Here is a 21452-nt window from a genome sequence, read left to right on the forward strand (position 1 = left end):
TTACAAAGTATGTTCTTAACACTACAATGGAATAGAATTTTTTAGATAATGTACAAATATATAAACATTAAACAATACATTTCTAAATTACCATGGAATCAAAGAAGAAATCACAAGCGGTATTAGAAAATACTTTAATATGAATGAAAAGAAAAAAATAATGTAACAATGGAAAATAACAAAAGTCGGTTCTTACAGAGAAATTTGTATTCTTAACCACTTATGTTAAAAAGAGAAAAAATAATTCTCAAATCTAAAACTTAGCCATCCTCTTTGAAAAGTAGAAAAGAGAAAACTAAACCCAAAGCAAGAGGAAGAAAACTACGTGTTAGAGATAAATTGTAGAGAAAACAGAAATAACAATTGAAAAAATTACCACACAACCGTAAGTTGGCTTTTTAACAGATCAATAATATTGACTTACTTTTAACTACAATGACTAAGAAAAAAAAGAGAAAAAAATTAAATTTCTAAAATCAAGAAAGCAGATGGGATATCACTTCTGACCATAGATAAATTATATATGTAATTCTACATATGTATCAGTTAGAGAATATATATATAGTGACCAGGGTCATGCCTATAATCCCAGCACTTTGGGAGGCTTAGGCGGGCAGATTACTCACTTGAGGCCAGGAGTTTGAGACCAGCCAGGCAAATACGACAAAACCCTGTCTCTACTAAAAATACAAAAATTAGCTGAGCATAGTAGTGTGCTCCTGTATACCCAGCTACTTGGGAGTCTGAGGCACAAGAATCATTTGAACCCAGGAGGTGGAGGTTGCCCCGAACTAAGATCATATTACTGTGCTTCAGCCTGGGTAAAATATATACATATATGTTAGGGAGACATAAATATGTGTGTGTGTGTGTGTGTGTGTGTGTGTGTGTGTGTGTGTGTGTATAAAATAACTCTGGGAACAATTGTTATGTCAAAAATTTAGATAATCTAAATTAAATATAACAATTCTAGAAACTACAAATGACCAAAATTGACTCAAGATTCTGAATAAGCCTATAATAAATAAAGCTATGAATTTAGTAAACAAAAAAAACGTTCAGTCAAGAAAACCTCAAGGTCAAATGGCTTCACTGGTGAATTCTACCAAACATGTAAAGAATTAACAAAAATCTTTCTCAAAATCTTCCAAAAAATAGATGAGAAGGAAACATATTCCTGACTCATTTTATAAGGCTATATTACCAAGATGCCAAAATAGAGAAACAAATCACAATAAAAAACCTACAGATCCATATTCCTTACAGATATAGATGCAGATGCCCTCAATAAAATAATAGCAAACTAAAATCAGCTACATGATAAAGTGGGATTTATTCCAGGAATGCAAAGTTGGTTCAGCATAAAAAAATCAAACAAATATAATACAACATATTTATGGAAAAGGAAAAAAATAAAAATGCAATCATACTTATAGGTGAAGGATTAAACTTTCTCCCTAACATCAGAAATAAGACACAGATGTCTGCTCTTACCAATTCTATTCAACATTATACTACAATTTCTAGCTAGGGCAATTAGGCAATAAAAATAAAAACGTACAAATTGGAAAGGAAGAAGTAAAACTCTATTTGCAGATGACATGATTTTATTTATAGAAGATCCTTAATAAACCACATCAAAATTGTTACATCTATTAAGCAAATTCAGCAAAGATTTAGGCTACAAATCCAACATACAAAAAGTCAGTTGTGTTTTTGTACAAAAGCAATGAACAATCTGAACAGAAAGTTAAGAAAATCAATCCATTGATATTAGCATCCAAACAAATACAGTATCTATAAATAAATGTAACCAAGGAGATGAAAGTTGTATACACTAAAAACTATAGAATATTGCTGCATGAAATTAAAGAAGCCCTAAACAAATGGAAATGTTTATGTTAGAGAGAGAGAGAGAGAGAGAGAGAGAGAGAGAGAGAGAGAGAGACCTAGTGGAAATATATCCTATGTCCAAAGATTGAAAGCCTTAACATGATTAAAATGGCATTACTACCAAATAGCATGTGCAGATTCAATGAAATACCTATCAAAATTCCAATGACTGCTTTTGCAAAAATGAACAAAATGGCCATAACAACATATGGAAATGTAAGGGACCCTGAACAGCCAAAACCATCTTGAAAAAGACGAAGAATGATGAATAACAGTAAGAGGAGACTCAAGCTTCTTGATTTCAAGTTACTCTAAATCTATAGTCATCAAAACAGTGTGAAACTTGACTAAGGATAAATATGTAGATCAATGGTATAAAATTTGGAGTACAGAGATTGAACCCACATAGCTATGGTCAATTGGTTCTCAACAAAGTGTGCAAGATAATTTAATGGGGAAACAAACGTCTTTTTAACAAATGGTGCTGGGACAACTGGCTATCTAGGTGCAAAAGAATGAATTTGGATGTCTACCTTACACCCTCACACAAAAATGAACTAAAGGCGCACTAGTAATACTTCAAACTGTAAAACTAATAAAAAAACGTAGGCCTAAATCTTCATGACCCTCGATTAGACAACAGTTTCTTAGCTATGACACCAATTTGTAATACTCCATATCATCCTAAATACAAGGAGAGTATCAAATTTTTAAAGTTTTGGTAACATTTTGATGATGCTCTTGCTTTTAAAATGTATCTTATTGTTTGGTTTGTATTTCTTTACTGCTGCTGTTGATTTGTTATTTTTATTTCCTATATTGTGTGTGTGTGTGTGTGTATGTACATATGTATATCTGTCTTATATTCTACTCTTTTGTACAAAAATCTCAACGAAGAGCAGCATATCAATTTAAAACCTTTCACAACTTAGCATGTGCAAACACAGTATGTTTCTGTAAATGCTGAGTTTAATAGCTTGCCGGTGAAGTAAAGTTCCTTTTTTGCCTTCGTTTTTACCATTATTATCATATGGTATTTTTGGAGGCATTCACTCATGATTTACTAGAATTATTGATATTTTTAATTACTAACTGCATTCTAAATGAATAAAAATACTGATTTAATGAATAAAAATACTGATTTATCCTAAAGGAAAATAAAATAGAAAGAACCTTCAAATAGAAATGAACATTTCTTTAACATTTTCATATTTTCTTTTAATTTAATGTACCTCCAGTGCACATAATTAAACTTATATTGAATCCCAGATAAAGCAGACTATTGTAGCCATTTTGAGGACTTATAATGCAATTTATGTCCTGAATTATGGCCTTCTTTTCTCTTAACAATTGTGGCTTCCCTTACCACTGTCAGAAAAGCTGTATGTTAAAAGGAAAAGAAATGCATTCTTTTTAAACAAAGAAAACTATGAAATGATGAATTATATTTTATGAAGTTTTGTTTTTAGTGGCTTGCTTTATAAAGATTCTAAGTTATGTTTTAAAAGATAATTATGTCCTCATAATGTCCTGATAATCCAGAATTAATTTCATACTTAAATAGCCATGCTTGAAGTATTTTTAAATCACAGTTTCTTCATGATCACTTCTGTGGATTATTGGTCCATGGCATAACATGATTCAAATAAATGATGAACAAATTAATGTGAAGCTTTTATAATATTTAAAAAAATTAATGTTGTTTGGCAATGGGCCCATTTAACATGCCTGCTTTTCCTTGTAGATAATTCAACATCAGTATCCCCAGTCATTTTAACCTCATTAGTACTTAGAGGAAAAGGGATTTTTTTAATACAAAAATGGAAACCAAAAGCATTTTCAGAGTCATTGCTTCAAGAAATATTAAACCATTTAAGATAATTGACTTTACACTGTATTCTAGTATTTATTGATTTATTTATTATTTTTTAGTGGATAAAAGTAGCAAAAATATTGGGAATAGAGGGAGAAGAAAAACTACTTCCCATGCTGTCCTGCTAGTACCTATTGATGTTTTCAGTTCCTGTCTTTTCTTTTGCAGGAGTAACAACTGTCCTAACAATGACAACTCTAAGCATCAGTGCTCGGAATTCTCTCCCCAAAGTGGCTTATGCGACTGCCATGGACTGGTTTATTGCTGTTTGTTATGCATTTGTGTTCTCTGCTCTAATTGAGTTTGCAACTGTTAATTACTTCACCAAAAGAGGATGGGCTTGGGATGGGAAGAGTGTAGTAAATGACAAGGTAAGTGAGAACTTCCATGTTATCATTATTAAGAAAATCCCCTAATGAATTAAGCTTGTAACAGATATGTTTCTAAAAACTGACATTAAAGATATCTATCTATCTATATATGAGCTAGAATCATATCAATTTCTTTTAAAGTGTTCTTGCCTGAAACCCTTTAGGAGTGCTTGCAGTAGTAATCCTTCCATTAACACCACTCTGTAGCATCTGTTGAGCTCTATGTGTCAGGCACTGTGCTAAGTGTTTTACGTATGCTCTCTCACAAAATCTTTATAGCATCCTTATTACTAGACTGTCTTCTTAATTCTCATTTTTACTGATGAATAAGCAAAACAGTAAAGTTATTTACTTGCCCAAGCTCACACAACTTGTTAGTAGGTGTACTTGAACCCAGATCTGCCTGTCTGATGATTGAGTTTATAGTTTTAGCACCACACTACATTATTATAAAGAGATTGGAAAAAGAAAATGGGCATTTATTTTACCTATAATAGAATTCCAGGCTCTAGCAATGGTTTGTATCCTCTTCACCTGTTCCAGTCTCTGTTGATTGATTGTAAAAGGCCGTATGGCATTTTTTATCTCTCCATATTGTATGGAATAAATTTGTGGGTACTGGAATGCCTAAAAATTTTACGTTGCTCATACAGTCTAAAAGGTAAAAGTTATTTGTTCTTAAGAATAACTTCTTTTGAGATTATTGCTGTACTAGGCTTCAAGTACTGAATCTAATGGGAGATTTGTGGAATGATGTAACAGCTGCTTCCTTTCATACTCTATAGATTATTTATCTGCCTTAAGAGGAGTCTTTGAATGTATCATAATGGTCTACATTCTTATTAGTAAAATGTTGTATTCAGATAATTTCTTTAACATTGTATTCACCTAAATGCTTCTTTTATTTCATTTGGAATAACTTACTTACAGATTTTATTTTTTTCTCAGTTATTTGAATATAATATTTTTCATTTCTATGACTATATCACAGTTTAAACATACAAGCCATAAATGTTATAGTTTAAAAGTCTTTCTCTTTTTCCTTAATTTTGTGAGCCATAGAAATTTTAATGAAACTGATGGTTCATTTAATTTTATAAGTTGTGTTTTGCCTACTAACAGAGCCAACAAATAAATATGAAAAGGAATCTTATCAATTTTATATGCTTAACTTTTGGGCTGTTTCAGCATTTCTATTACATTTTAATGTTGATTTATGTTTTCATTGCCCATATAGTATACTGCTTTTTCATGGTATCTATGCAATTATTTTTTAAGCTATATTGATTATATATCCACTTTCATACTAATTTTGGGGGGCTAAAATATTAAATATTTGTAAATAAGTCACAAAAGATAAATGCTTTGTGCCATGAATTCCCATATATAAATGTATTGATATATTATTTTAATATTAGAGAGTGCCAAATTAACATTATGAAATGATATGCCTTCTCAACTCTTGACATTGGAAAACAGAAGTACCTCTAAATGTGAAAAACAAATAATTGATAATATTTTATAAAAACAATAACTTACTACTCATGAATAGTGGATTTAAGTCTACCCATATGCCAAATTAAACATAGCCAGGAAAAATTTATGTCGAAATCACTGAGATCCCAACCTAATTTTCAGGAAAAGAGCTAACATTGTGTATGTTAGCTTGGTTTAGTTCAGGAGAACCATATATCAGACACTGCTTGTTCTCGTATACTTTTCCATAGCTAGAGTGCCCAGCACAGTGCCTGGTCCTTAGCAGGCATTTTAGAAATATTTATTGTGTGAAAGAATAAATGAGTGTCTGATCTTAAATCTCAAAATGTAATACTAGTGAGAAAACTTCTTTGCCTTCATGGAAATCTTTTTAAAAAGCTTATAATAAATTTACCAATGGATACTCTATCCAATTTCATAATTCAGATGAGTTTTGAGAGTTGTTTCATAAATTACCTTAGGTATAAGAACTAAAAACTCCTTAAAACTAAAAGGAAATCAAGAAGATTGCATTAAAATAGCTTATCTGTCTAAAAGATATTTCAGTGTAATATACTTTTACCTTAATATTCCTTAGACTTAATTTTAAGTAGAAAATTATAATTTTCTTTAAATAGAAAGTTTTTATCCACAGGCTGATTTCAGTGTCCTTTCTGATTAACTGGGCTTATGGAAGGCCCTTTGTTTTGCCATTAGTAAACATGAGCAAATGTAGTTATCTGTCAATCAAACAAGCACATGAAAAGTTATTTGAAAATTCATAAAATACCAAGCATCAATTTGCCGCATAAGAATAATGATTCAGCTACTTATTGATATTGTATGTTTTAAGAAAAAGACATAGGCCTTTAACCTGTCTACATGTGGATTGCACAGTCAACATATTACATTTAGAATGTGCACTGATACTTAAATTTAGTTTTTGCAAATAAATAAATAAATACTCTCGGTTATATTCAAACTACGTTTGAGCCCTATGTTAACAGCAAAGCTACCTTGCTCTGTGAGCTTGGGCAGGACTTTACACTACTTTTAGCATCAGTTGTGAAATTAGGCGAGAAAACCTTATTATTAGAAAAATGCAGTACTGGATCAGATTATCCACCTCCAAATTTTTATGCCTTTTCATATACAAAAGCATCTATTTATGCAACCCCAGGCTCCTATGGAACTTTTCTTCCTATCCAATGTTCCTCCTTTTCTCTTTCTGCTCAATACAAATTCTTTCACCCCAGCTCTTGATTTGATCTCTTTCATTCTTGTTGCTTTCTCAAACCTTCTCATTAGTTATTGTTTCTTATGTTATGTCTCAAAAGCTATCTTATTCTTTTCAATGCCTCCTTTCTTTCAGCTTATGAAAATGCTTAATATGCTTAATTTACTGAGGAAAATTTTTTCCAATCCTATGCCACTTTCTTTCCATATCCTCAGATTCTACCCTCTGTTCTGTATTCAAGCTTTTTAAAAACATGTTATCTTATCACTTTCACCTTAATCCGGACCCACTATAATCTAATTTCCTTTTCACTTACCATTTTGTAGCTGAAGGGCACAAATAACCTTATATTTTAAGATCTGATATTTTTTCTATTTTTCTCAGAGAATCCCCATTAAACCTTTTTACTGTTATGCTCCAGAATCTTACTTCAGACCCAGCTCAGCAACTTTTTCTCTTCTTTTCTTTCTGAAATCAAGCTTCAGAGTATCAGCTATCTTTGCTCACATCCTGGCAGCTGCCAGTATTCATTTTATGTTTTTTGATTCTCTGCCAGAGTTCAGACTGGACCTAGCTTCCCTGGCATCTGTTCTTGTTTATCCCTAAAGACAGTCAATTCTATTTTCTTTAATGCAGTTTTTGTTTTCAGTATTCACTGTGTGATTCTCACTTTAAGGGTTTTACTGACCATGTTTGCATGAATATCTGCAACACTAAGCATACTGTCCCCCTATTTGCCATCCTCAGCACAAACATCTATTCCTCAGGAAAATTTTGAGCCATCCTCTGCCTTTATAAATGATTAGGTCTCAATTATAAGTGTATACAGAATTCTGTTCTTTTGCATTAGAGCCCTTATTGTAGTTGTATATTGCATGTTTCTGTCTCAACTCTTCACTGGTTGTAACAATGACCATATTTGTTTAATAAATCCCTTCTTTAGTAATAAATGTCCAAGGCATTTTGTATGGGCCCTTTCATGTATTAGGTGCTCAGTAAATGTGGTATGAGTTAATGAGATATTACAAAACTAAAATTTAAAACCCATGCCTTTATTTTACTATTCAAGGTCATTATCAGTAAGTATACTGCACCTTTTAACTTACAAGATCATGTATCTAACCTGTTTCTGGAACATTTTTACCTGAATATAATCAATCATTCTCAATCTCAACCTGAATATGACAATATCCGTTTTATAAAGGATTAAAGAAATAACACAAGCAAAGAAAATACAGTCTCCTAAATTGATGTTCTATCTTTCCACTGCCCATATTCAGTTATTCATCAGCAATTGGTACCTCAGTTAATGTCACAACCTAATCTTATAAGCCACAACTTGGAAGTATTTCTCAATATCTAGTCAGCCATTAAATCTTGTCCGTTATTCTCCCTACATACCTTAGACCACATCTCCACCATCTCTCATAATTTTTACAGTTTTTTTAACTCCTCTCTAACTCTAATCATGTCTTTTTCTTATCATCTCTGCGTTATGACAGTCAGAATTATTCTAAAACATAGATCATTTTACTCTTCAGTTCTTTAATGAATTATTAAAGGCAAATATTCAAAGTGTATAGTTTCTCTTATATTTGCTTATATGATGAATAATAAGGAATAATTTTTTGTTATTACGTGCTTCTATATGTCTGGGAATATTTCTGTTTTATAAATGAGAATTGGTCAATAAAGTTACCTGGTGGGAATCACATATCTAATAGGACTTAAGATAGGTCTAAGTTTCATAATCATATTCTTTCTCTAACCATTGTTAGCCACCATCATTTCCCCAAACATCCATGCTTCTGCACAGCTCCATAGCATTAGACCTACCACCCGTCTTGCAATAATACCTCTTCTTCTTTTGCTAACTGATAAATTCCTATTGTTTTTTAAGATCAATCTGATTTTATATAATATGAAAACGTTCCAGACTAATGTTTTTGACTTCTCTCAACCCCCAGATTGTATTTTGACACCACCTGGTACAAATTATTTTTACAATGTCTCAATACATTACAGTTTTACTGTAAATAAATCTGTTTCTTGCACTGGTTTAAAAGATCTGAGTGGGTAATATTTTGCCTTATTTGTCACTGTATATGCTGTTACTTAGCACAGCATTTAGTACATAGCTTATTGAGTTGATAAAAAATATATTTACTTTAATTCCTTGAGATGGTTTTCAATTCTAAATCTGAGTCACTGAGTCCAAACTTGCTAAGAAAGTATAGTCAGTGAGTCCAAACTGGCTAGATAATAAATTACTCAAAACATAGACGTAGCAACAAAATATCCCAACTATTATGGAATGTGCCATTATTTTGTGAGTCATTTTATTTAATTCATGGAAAACATCACATTTTCCAGTGTATTTATTTAATTATTTGCATTTATAATATCCTGACTTGTTCCAAAAGTATTTCAGGCAGTTTATCAAAAGAATTCATGCACTTAAATTATAATTAAATAAAATAGATATAAAATTAGAAAATCAGGATGAAAGAAAATAGACTCAAATACATTCATCTTTGGGCCAGCACATTAGCTGCACTCCATAGCAATAGTAGTGGAGCTTCAAATTCTTGCCTTCTTGGTGACCAAAGTAACCCCTTGGGGGAGGGAAGAGTTATTTTTCTTTGGATATATACATTTTCTCAGAAAAAAACTTTTCCTTACACTGAAATTGCCTTTTGAAAAAACAAAATGTCATGTTGGTTTTTTTATTTTTTTTTAATTAGGGGAAGCTGGGTACTGTAGCAAGTGATGTCAAATTTTTCCCAATAAACGCAATAATGGATTTCATATTGATGTTTCTTGTAGTCCCCTTCAATAAAAGCTGAAGGCATTACATTAACATACAACTCAGTGAAAGCAATTCTTCAAGGAGCTAAGCTAATATGGTCCAAGTATATAGCTTTCTCATGGCCCAATTTATTCCAAGAAAAGACTTTAGAGTACTTAGAGAAGTGGATGGACTGTTTAACCTTCAAACAATCTTCTGTAAGTATCACTTTTCTCAGTCAGGATGATCAGTAGACAGTTAACAATAGCATTATCTGACCAATGAGCATGTTGTTATTTTACAAGTAATGGGCTTTCTAGTAGCCACAATAACTGTAAAAAGGCAACATGGTGTGATAGGAAAAGTATAGATTTGCACTTTGGAGACCTGTTTTGTTTTGTTTTTTTCCTCCAAAGCCTGTTATATTCAATATTTGAATGAAAGTCCCATTTCTTTATTGTAAGGAACAGTCACTAAGATTCTTTCTGATTCCAAACCATGTAATTATTATTTTCACTCAAATACGAGGTCACTTTACTCATAGGTATATTAGCTAGAACATCAGCTGAAGTTATTAGCAAATTATTTTCTCTACCACTCATAGGAAGTCAACATTGTTCTGACACCATGGTGTAAGACATTTTAATTTCTGTAAACTGGGTTTTTCTAGACTTGATATTTTAAATATATATCCAAAAGACCTCAGTAAAGTAATACCCTCAAAATATGTTAAGTGTATTAAACATCATTTAAAAATGGAAAATCAATTTGTGTGGATTATATTTCCTTTTTATTGCACTTCATTGACAGCTGAACAGTCAACAAACTATATAACAGCATAGTTTATTCTTCCCCCACCCAGATAGTATATAAAAATACATATTTTTTACTTTGTTTAGAAATTAAACCTTTACATTCTAATGAGATCTAAATCACAAAACGGCTTCTACAAGCATTGCTTTTTTTTAAATTGAGCCTGTTTTATTATTTACCAGTGTACACATCTGTAGATGGTAAAATTGAAGACATCCAGGAAACTTACATAACAGAATTGTAGAATAAGCTATTAAATTATGTATCTACTGATTGATAAAGTATTTATTACAGTTTATGAAACATATTACCTTAAGTTATGCTTTATATGTTGTATATACATTTTTATCATAGTAAGCATTTTGGTTACATGCCACTCATTTATCATTAAGCAAATGTTTTCGAGCCTGCTCTAAGCCAGGAAGCATGTTAGGGCTCTGTAGTACGCAGTCTGTGTCTTCATAGAGCTAACAATGAAGTGAAAGGAAAACAAAAGAAGAGTGAAAGAGATACATACATGTTTCATTTTAGACATAAGCACCGCGATCCTGCTGAAAGGCATGAAATGGCAACTAAGTGCAGGCAGTAGAAAGTGTTGTCTCAGTCGTGTGACTCAATGCTAAGTCAGTGTTAGCCTGGTAATGGTAAGGAGGAAACCAAGGGACAATATGGAGTTAACTACCACCTTTGGCTGAATTGTGTTACCAGTTGCAGGTTAGGGAGTACAAGTGAGTGTACAGATTTCTGCAGGAAGTGAGAGTTCATGGAAGCTGAGTGCATTTCCAGACATTTGTGTTTTAATTACCTGTGGGATATGCAGGTAGAGAAGTCTAGTGAAACTTATTGATTAAGAATTCTGGAGAAATACTGTATCAGTCATTCATGCATAGGTATCTAAAGCCATGAGAATTACTGACAATTAATAGAAAATAGTGTTAATTTGCCTTCCTCTCCCCCAGTCTCCTTTCAACTGATCTCATTCTCAACTTTTAACATTAGCTTTTTTAAAGAAATGACTTCAGAAACACAGTGTTTCTATGTGTATATTTTTGGCTATACCTGGCCTTATTCTGAAAATGATAGGAAGTGGCCTATCTAGGTGCCTTAAAGTAAAAATACATCATTAGATTAGGCAATAGGAAATTAGGCTGTACGAACTATCAGAATTTTTCTAGTTATCAAAAGAAACAAAAAAATTTGTATAGGAACACGAACATTAAAAAATTCACTCATGGATTTGATGGCTGCATAATATTCCATAGCGTATATTATGCAGCCATCAAATCCATGAGTGAATTTTTTAATGTTCGTGTTCAGATGTAGGTGATGCGGAGGAAGGCAGCAAATTACACTGCCACGTGTGTAACTATACAACAATTTTGCATGTTCTTCACATGTACCCCAAAACCTAAAATGCAATAAAATAAATAAATGGGAAAAAAATTCACTCATGGAAATGAGTATTGTTTTTAATCATTAACACAAAAGGTTTCATTGGGTTATTTCTCTTTAGGTTCTGAGTGTAAGCTAAAAGTTACACTAAATAAAGTAAAATCAGTAAAGTGGCCCAAGGATTCAGCCTGCTGGTGGTCTGGCTTGATCCAAAGCTGCATGATATTCAAAGAGGTCGCTATAGTGAAATTTTCTCCCAACATAGTTATTTTTAATAGAAGTTGATAGTGAATAAGGCAATGTAATATCTCCTGGTTATAATTTAGGTAAGCTATGCTTATTCTTTGGTACTATCATTATCAAATCTGTATCTCAAAAAGAATATTAATGATATATAGTGTATAGGCTTAATCTTTAGGCTCTTCTTTAGAAGATCTTAGAATTGTAAGTCAGCTACGAATTCAACAGTATTTTTTCTCCATAAACACGGTTTTAATTTTAAACAAAGCGAAACAATTTGCTTTACTATAGATTTGTAGTTATTACTTTCAAATAGACTGAGGAAGTTATTTTCCCCTTTAAAATGAGACTTTGTAAAATTCTGAGCCAGAAAAGCTTTGCTGAGTTGTGGCTAGGAATTGAGAAGATTTAGCACCATAGGAATGCCCTGCCCTTCATTCAGTGAATTGGTAAGAAATTACAGGTGCCAACAACTAGGTTATTAACTAAAAATAGCACTTATAGCTGTTATATTTTGCTTACTTGGTCCTGAAAATGGCAGTTTCCAAGTCACAAGAGAGCATTTTTGAAGCCAAAACCACTACCTTGTTAAGTTCTGAGCCCTATTCTGACGTTTACACTGATTCAGAGATTGAAGCCATACTTTAAACAATGAAGAAAATAAGACAAATTTTGTTATTTATGCTGTCAATAAATATTACAAGCATAACTTGGAAAGAGTTTTAACCCTGTTTATTAAAGAATCCTTAGTGTTAGCATGGAACAAAAAATGCCAACATACAAATATGCAGCGTGGATATTTGGCTGGTATGTGCTGCTTCTGGTTATTTACAGCCAACGTCAGTTCTGATTGGTTAGAGTATCTGTTCAGATTAGTTAGTCCCTCTGCTCTAGAGTTTTTCAAAGATTTTGTACCTGTATTTACTGGACATATATGTGTAATTGGAGGATATTCAAGTAGGGGCAGGAATATGTTGTTTAAAATTAATACAGCGCTTCTAGCTGTAGACTCCTGTTACAACAAAAGACATTTACATTTTGTGTTTCTTTGTCTACATGTCTAAATTCTACACCATAGTTCCTCATCCAACATAAATGTCCTACTTTCACAAAACTCTCCTTGAGATCTTCAACAAAATATTTGTCTTCTTCTACCTATCACGTAATAAATTATATTGCCTTTACATCTTGTACACCAGTAATCACTGTCTGGTTTGTAATAGTTATGATTTGCACTCCACTAGGAAAATACATGTTTCTCAATGTGGTTAGAATAATACATTTGTCCATTTGTTCATCAGGACAGTTTGATACAACTTTAGTATCCTTATCTTCCTTTGTCAAGTTAGCAGCTGAAGAAAAACATTAAGAAACTTTCTCAAGGCCCAGATTCTTTATATGTGCAATTTGATACCATTTTAAATGATGTTACAATTTGGTTCAAATAATAACATAAACACATGCATTAGAAAAAAAAAAACATTATGTTATTATTTGAACCACATGGGACCAGTTGTAACATTATATAAATTACAAATTGTAACTTATATGCATTATAAGTTAAAAAGTCATTTTTGAAGATTGATCTAGTAGTATAAAACTCAACAACCATATTTTAGGAAAAAGCATATTCCCAAGTCTCAAACAGCTTCCTCAGACAGAAAGTCACATGACATGATGTTTAAAAGAAGAGGTTTAGAAGTCAGATACATCTAAGTTTGAGTCATTTTTCAGCCCTTTAACAGGTAGGAGACCGATCAAGTCACAAAACTTTTTTAGCATTCATTTTTGAACTTATATCATGGGATTAATAAGGGAATTTAATTCCTATCTCACAGTGAGATTTCACCTCAGCTAACAATTAACCTGACACATTCTAGTGCTCAAAAGTGTTAGCTGTAATTTCCTTATCAGTCTTTGACTTGGGGATTATCCTCCATTTGTAACATGGGAACTATATGCATCATTACTGAAGAAGAGATGTTCTGTAGCGTTTATAAATTTACAAATGGTGATCCCACCTCCCTCCTTTTTTCATAATTAAGCTAGATCTGGAAGAATGTCAGCAGGGTAAAGAGGAGAGGGAGAAACCCAACACAGTGAAAGATGAGTAATCCATGACTGTTTTTAGATTATCTTGGGCTTTCAGAGTTCCTTTCTTAACTTATTTGAACACGTTAAGAAATATTAATTAAAATAACTAAGAGTTAAAATTTTATTGTAGAACAATTTTTCTTCTATCTCAGTTTCTTTACACACTACTCATTATGTTGGATAATTCACTGCTGTCTGAATTTACATTGCATTTAGATAACTAACAATATATTTGTATTAGTAAAGAAACACAAATACTGTTTATATTTTCATTTTATTTAATGAATTATATATTAATTCACTGATGTGGCTACCTTGTAGAAAGCTTCATGCTAAGTGCTAAGATTACAAAGATAAACAAGACAGAAGCAGCACGAGACTTCGTTGAAAGAGAAAGCAAGATGTCAATCAAATAATCACATGACTAAGAAATAACACATTTTGAAAAGTGTCAAAATGGAAACAGGCTGTTATGAATGAGAATATATGGGGACCAAATATATGTTTAGTTAGAGCGTCCTCAAGAAAGTCCGTTTTTAGGAAATGGCATTTGAACCAAGACCAAAATGAGAGAAGGAATTGGTGGTCATGTGAAAAGTGGAATGGGGAGAAGGTATTCCAGGTTTTCAAAATTGAGGTGTTTTGGGCTGGGGAACTATCATGGCGAAAAACATGGCATGAAAGCAAGAAAATATTCTGAAAACTAAGATTATTTCAGGGGAACCAGTGTGTAATGCGCAAAAGAAAGAAGCCGCGATTTTAAAAAAATGTTGTTTCAATTCTAAATTCCATAAAATAGTATTTAAGGGATGTAAGCATAGAAGCTAAATGATCCAATTTTTGTCTTAAAAAAGATCCCTGTGACCATAATGTGTCTAATGATTGAACAAACTCAAGCCAAGCTAGAAGAACACAAAGTCCAGGCAGGAGATAATAGTGACATAAACAAGAGTTTGTGATAACTGAACAAGAGTTTGTGATAACTGAACTGGAGATTATAAAGAGAAACGGATGAGCTAAGCAAAAATCCAAGAGTTTGTATTTTATTCTCCTTCTGTGTTTCTAGTATTTGTTGCACTGCCATCTTTATAAGGTTACAGTTTCCCATCATCTGAGTAAAGCATTGCTGTATGATTTTGACATGAGGTGGGAGGGAATCCTGTTTCGAAGCTACGAATGTGGGATCATTCATTGTAGATTATCATTCCTCTTGTTAAAATATTTCTACATTTCACTTATTCATTCAATCATTCATTTGACAAATATTTGAGTGACTCATGAGTAAAAAAAAAGTTACATTGTTTTATTATTTGATTTATTATTTGATTTATTTATTATTTTTTGAGACAGAGTTTTGCTCTTGTTGCCCAGGCTGGAGTGTAATGTTGTGATATTGGCTTACTGCAATTTCCGCCTCCCAGGTTAAAGCAATTCTCCTGCCTCAGCCACCTGAAGAGCTGAGATTACGGGCATGTGCCACCACAACTTGCTCATTTTGTATTTTAGTAGAAATGGGGTTTCTGTATGTTGGTCAGGCTGGTCTCAAACACCCGACCTCAGGTGATCTGTCCACCTTGACCTCACAAAGTGTTAGGATTACAGGCATGAACCACCACGCCCTGTCTTTATATTGTTTTTTTAAGGTTGTATTTTTCTATTGTTTATTTTCCATGTCAACCACAACAAGATTTTCCAGGAAAGTGGTACCATTAATTTTACTCTGGGGGTTTTCTCACCCTAATGGATTTGGGATTTAATAAGCACATTTATTTATTTTCCCAATTTCTGTTTTTTTTTTTTTTTTTTTTTTTTTTTTTGAATGCATCATTATTTGTATTAGGATACTTTCCTTCAGAATTTGAAGTGGACTTTTGAAAATGTTATGTAGCAGACTCAACCCACACTCTCTTAATTTTTTGTATTTTTCAATAGAAAAAAGAAAAGGCCTCTGTTATGATACAGAACAATGCTTATGCAGTGGCTGTTGCCAATTATGCCCCGAATCTTTCAAAAGATCCAGTTCTCTCCACCATCTCCAAGAGCGCAACCACGCCAGAACCCAACAAGAAGCCGGAAAACAAGCCAGCTGAAGCCAAGAAAACTTTTAACAGTGTTAGCAAAATTGACAGAATGTCCAGAATAGTTTTTCCAGTTTTGTTTGGTACATTTAATTTAGTTTATTGGGCTACATATTTAAACAGAGAACCTGTATTAGGGGTCAGTCCTTGAATCGAGACCCATATTATCTTTGGGATGTATAGCAACATTAAATTTTGTTTGTTTTGCTATGTACAGTCTGACTAATAACTGCTAATTTGTGAGCCAACATGTACAGTATGTATATAGTGATACAGCTTACCAGTAGACCTTTAATGGAGACATGCATTTGCTATCTCATGGAACTGCAGACAGAAAGCACTCCATGCCAAAAGAGTCATTGCCTTTTGCCAAGATTTACCCTTGGACCTAATTTTAAGTGAATTTCAGATGACCTGATTTATTTCCTATCCTTCTAATAGAGATGAAAATGGGAATCCTGTACAACCCTTTATGGACCCTTATGGATTAGCTCTTAAGTAGGGGTATTTTCTACTGTTGCTTAGTTATGATGGAAGACAACATTGTTATTCATAGATGAATTCTTCTAAGTAACAGAACATTGTATCTGCAACATCATCTCCCTTCATGAGTGCTCAGAACGCCTGCTAATGTAATTGGAAGCTTGGCACATATAAGAAAAACTAGAGATTTGAAATCAGCTTTTAATTACTCTGTATAGAATCTATAGCCATGTACATATTTCAGCATGACAAATTCAAATAATTATGAGTCCGCCCGACAGGTTGTTAATTATGCCTATGATTTAATAACTATTGGAATGTCATGGTCATTACATTTTTAGCTTCAGAGTTTATTTGAAACTAATAATTGAAATCCTATAATTTATTTCAGTCATTGGAAGCTACCTTAATTAAAAAAAAAAAAAAAAAAGAAAATAAATGTGTCTTACTCTTTCCAGGTATGTGTTGTATTGAAATTGATCAGCTAAATTTTATTGGTGCTGGACACTGAAAAAAGCATCCAGTTTGGTTGCTGTGGAGCAACATGCATATTGGATTAGAAAATTGTGCCAAAAACTCCCGCAGATGAGAATTCATAGGTGTCCCACACTACGATGAGCACTTATATGATTCTCCTCTTTCCTGTTTACTGCAAATTCTGCCTTAAAGCTTCTTTTCAAGACTCAGAAGCCACTAATTATAAAGGAAAGGGCAGTTAATTGGCACATTTTTCTGTTGTGAAAGCAGTTCTTTCAGTTAAGAATTAATGTAAATCTGCTTTTGTAAATTGCAACTTTAAATTTCGCTGACTCAAGTTTACAACAGCTTTGTATACCAGAAGAGATTTTGGTAAGTGTTGAACATTTTTACACTGCAACTTTAAAACATCACCAATAGATTGTGGATTATTTCACATACACAAACATAAACACACACACACACGCACACACACACACACACACACACACAAACACAGCTAAATTAAAAACCACAATTTTTAATTTTATATAATTACTATTAATTGATAAAATTCATTTTTCTTTTAATATTTTAAAATATTATTTACACCCCTGAAATATGCTAATACAATTTAAAAATTGTGTATATTCCTAGATTCAAAGTTTTTGGCAAACCTCAAGTATTTTTGATTGACATGTACATTAGCAGTTATTAGTTGACTTTTACTATTAGATGCACCTTTACAATGGTGTTTTTGTAGAAACATAAGTAGTCAAATAGTGACATTTCTTGCAGTTTTGTACAGTATTTGAGTATAGTGCATAAATAGGTATGTTCATAAAATCAATAAAAGGAATATCTGTGGAAATAAGCAAAATCTCAACAAAATTGCTATTCCTTTGCCTCATTTAATTTTTTTAAATTTTCTTTGTTTCAGTGTGATTCTATTATATGTTTTGCATGATTGTATAATACCAAGGTCACAAATGCATCTTATTAACGGAATTTGCCAAGAAGACAGTCTTGGCATTAAAAATTCCCTCTCAAAAGGTAACCCATAATCCTTAATAAAATAAAATTGTTACATGAGCCAATAAATGTATTTCTTTAATTCCCTTCCAGTAACACCTTCTTTGTCACCTAGTTTTAAAATGTGCACTTTATTTATACATTGAAACAGAAGATATCCTCTTATACATTTAAATATAGCATAGCTCTTCTGTGTAGTTTAGGGACGTTTGAAATTGTATGAGAAAGTACACAATGCTTGAAAGTAAGCAATGAAATTGCTTTATGTGATATGCATTATTAGACACGTTAAAAATATTTTTCTTGTAAAGTCCACATTGCCCCTTTAATGTCTGACTATGAATTATAAATTTATAAATATGTGAATATGTAAAAATCATTGTAAATAACAGTTTCTGTATGACCACAGAAAAGATTCATCTATACTTTAGGCAAAGAGCTGCTATTATGTTGATGGCACTAGTTTTGTTAGCATTTAAGATTGACCAGGAAACTTATTATTGTTATTATTATTTTTAATTTCAGTTGTTAAAATTTTATTTGAGTGCAATGGCATTCTGACAGTTTAGATTTTTCAGTAATGTGGATCAGGATTCTCTGTAATTTCACTAGAGATGCTTCATGGAAATTGCTTTTGAATTATAGAACAAGATTTTCAACAATTATTCTCCTTTCCATGAACCAATTTAAAAACAAATTAAAAGAATGTTAATTTATCACAATAAGACCAATTTTTCAGGAAATACATTTTACATATACTAACACTGATCTCTTTGACCCATAATATTATGCCTATTTTATGCAGTTATATAATCACATAAAGTGTTATGGTATGTACAAAATGTAGATAAATACATGTACATATATAGAAATATAATCTCATTATTTTATAGCCACTACTCTGATTCAGCTAATATTTATTCAAAAATATTTTTACCTCCTCTGCCATGCCCTGAAATTTGTGTTAATATCACTCATGTAACATCCACTGAATTTAGTTGAAACTTTAAGTACATCTCAATCTTTTAATGACTTGAAATTAAAGACTATATAAAACATTTAAATTAACTAAGTACTGGGAGTTCTTTAATGAGCTATGATACCACTAGTGTGCTAACGTGGTAGCTGTTTTTCTCTTCTCTCCTGTTCATGTTCCTATATGTTTTATTATGAAATGGAACAAATAGAAATATTTAACAATTTTTTTAAAACTTTAGTGATTTTATTAAGTGCCAATCTTAAGGTTTAGAAATCTATTCAGGGATTTCTTTGTTTTGAATTGATCTCAGGTTTGGATAAGTGGTCTCCTTGAGCTGTGTTTCTAAATTTTTTTCTTAAATAGTTCATAGTTTATTTTTAAAAACAACACAGAAGCTATGATTTCACTCTCATTTTTTTGGTAAGTATATTTTGGCAAATATATCTCGGGGGAGATAGATATACAATTGCATTTATGTGGCTCTTTTGGAATTCCTGGTTGAGGGACAAGAATCCTGCCATGATATGATCATGGATTCTAGAAGAGCACCAAAGTTTTAGAAGTACTTTACTTTGTCATGGCCTGTCATCATTCCAATGAAAGAATAAAGGAAATTGCTCAAGTCGCCTTCTGCATTGTCATGGTTCTTCAGCATGACAAAAAAAAATTGTTTAATATATTCTATGCCTAATATCCTCAGATACATGTCTGTGAAACATAGACATATATATTTACTTACTTGGAAATACAAAGTCATGTTAATGGATTACGAAACAGATTATTTGTGTTATTAGTCTCCTGACTCACCTACATTCATCTGGATATTTTTGAAGCAATGGCCAAAATTTTAATCATATGAAAAGATACAGAATTTTAAGTGAATTAGTACCTGGTCCATTGCTACCCTGTAGTGCCATTTATTTTCCATTTAACTGAGGTCCCATAGGCACCTTGTGCTTCCCCTTTATTAGTTCAAAGTGTGCAGAAGTGTAAAATTTTAACTGGGGAGGGATGCAGTTATTTTTGACATCTGAATGGTTAAGAAACATGGATACTATATTAAAACCACTTATAATAGAGTGGACCAGACAGTTATAGTTTTATCTACTGAATTCATGCTTTAAAAATGAAAGTAAATATTTAATATAATTATTTAATATTCATATTTTGCTATTAAAATTTATATTAAATATATTAATATTTTTCATCAGTATTTAAAAGTTCAGAGTATTGGAGAGAAGAACCCACAGGAAATGTGAGGCTGTTGCTTATTAAACCAAGTGAAGCATATTTTCTGAGAAAGTAGATAAATTATACATATGTAGACACACAAATATTTTAAGAGTCTTTATTCTATTTTAGATAAATTATACATATGTAGACACACAAATATTTTAAGAGTCATTATTCTATTGTAGTAAGCATCATAATTAAAATACTGAAGTAGAGAAAGTTCATGTGAAAGACATTTGGGAAGGCAATAACTTATTCAAAATCTACTTGTAAATATTATATATCGTAACTTTGTTTTTTGCTAAAATTCTTAATTACGAACATATATCGACCACTGTGTCCTCCATCTTGTTTAGTTGAAATATTCTATTTTTGTTTGTTTATATATGAAGAACAATGTGTACCAGTAATTATACATCCCACCTCAAACTACTTGATTATGTATTTAATACATAACATTACCTAATATTGCCAATAGGAAAGAACAATTAACAGATTTATGTTTCAGCTTACAGTAATGTTCCCAAAGACCTTTTAATAAGGTCTTAGCTGTATGTGTCAGTGATGTATGTATGTTTGTGAGCGTGTATGTGTGTAATTCCTAGGTATGTATGGAAGAATATTTTAAGAAACTTGAATAAATGTATGAAATCTAAAAAATTTGTTTTATTAATGGATCCAATCATAAATTCAGTTATTAAACTAAAAATTGACCAATAGAATACCTTTTTCAGTAAATCCATAACAAGCCTATTAATTAGAATTAGGTTTGAAGTATGCATATGATTAAAAATATCTTTTCTATGTTTCTGTAAACATTTTTCCAATGTATTTCTAGTTTTTTTTAAAGATAAAATTCAAAATGATCTTGCAATTCTGCTTTGTGAAATAAAACAGAAACATCTTTGAATGCTAATTTTCTCAATGGAGGCTTATATAAGCTGTTTTAAAAGTTAAACATCTGGTTATATACAAATACAAAGTCATCTATATTCAATACTGGTTTGTTTTATA

The 21452-nt window shown here is 31.8% G+C and overlaps 1 protein-coding gene across 8 annotated transcripts in view; it reads left to right on the top strand.

Annotated features, from left to right (window-relative positions):
- GABRA2 (gamma-aminobutyric acid type A receptor subunit alpha2) overlaps positions 1–18291 on the top strand; it is a 146455-nt gene extending 128164 nt beyond the window's left edge. For 6 of the 8 annotated variants that reach the window (XM_017540341.2, XM_037742653.1, XM_037742652.1 and 3 more), the window contains 3 exons: positions 3935–4137; positions 9677–9856; positions 16110–18291. In XM_017540341.2, coding sequence (XP_017395830.1) covers positions 3935–4137; positions 9677–9856; positions 16110–16406 — 680 coding nt within the window. In that variant the 3' untranslated portion in view covers positions 16407–18291. The remainder of the gene's footprint in view (positions 1–3934; positions 4138–9676; positions 9857–16109) is intronic. The other 2 variants (XM_017540342.2, XM_037742654.1) reach the window with 1 other exon arrangement.
- The last annotated feature ends 3161 nt before the right edge of the window (positions 18292–21452 follow it).

This window comes from Cebus imitator, unplaced genomic scaffold, assembly GCF_001604975.1.
Source record: "Cebus imitator isolate Cc_AM_T3 unplaced genomic scaffold, Cebus_imitator-1.0 Scaffold124, whole genome shotgun sequence".
In the NCBI taxonomy this organism is placed as follows: Eukaryota; Metazoa; Chordata; class Mammalia; order Primates; family Cebidae; genus Cebus; species Cebus imitator.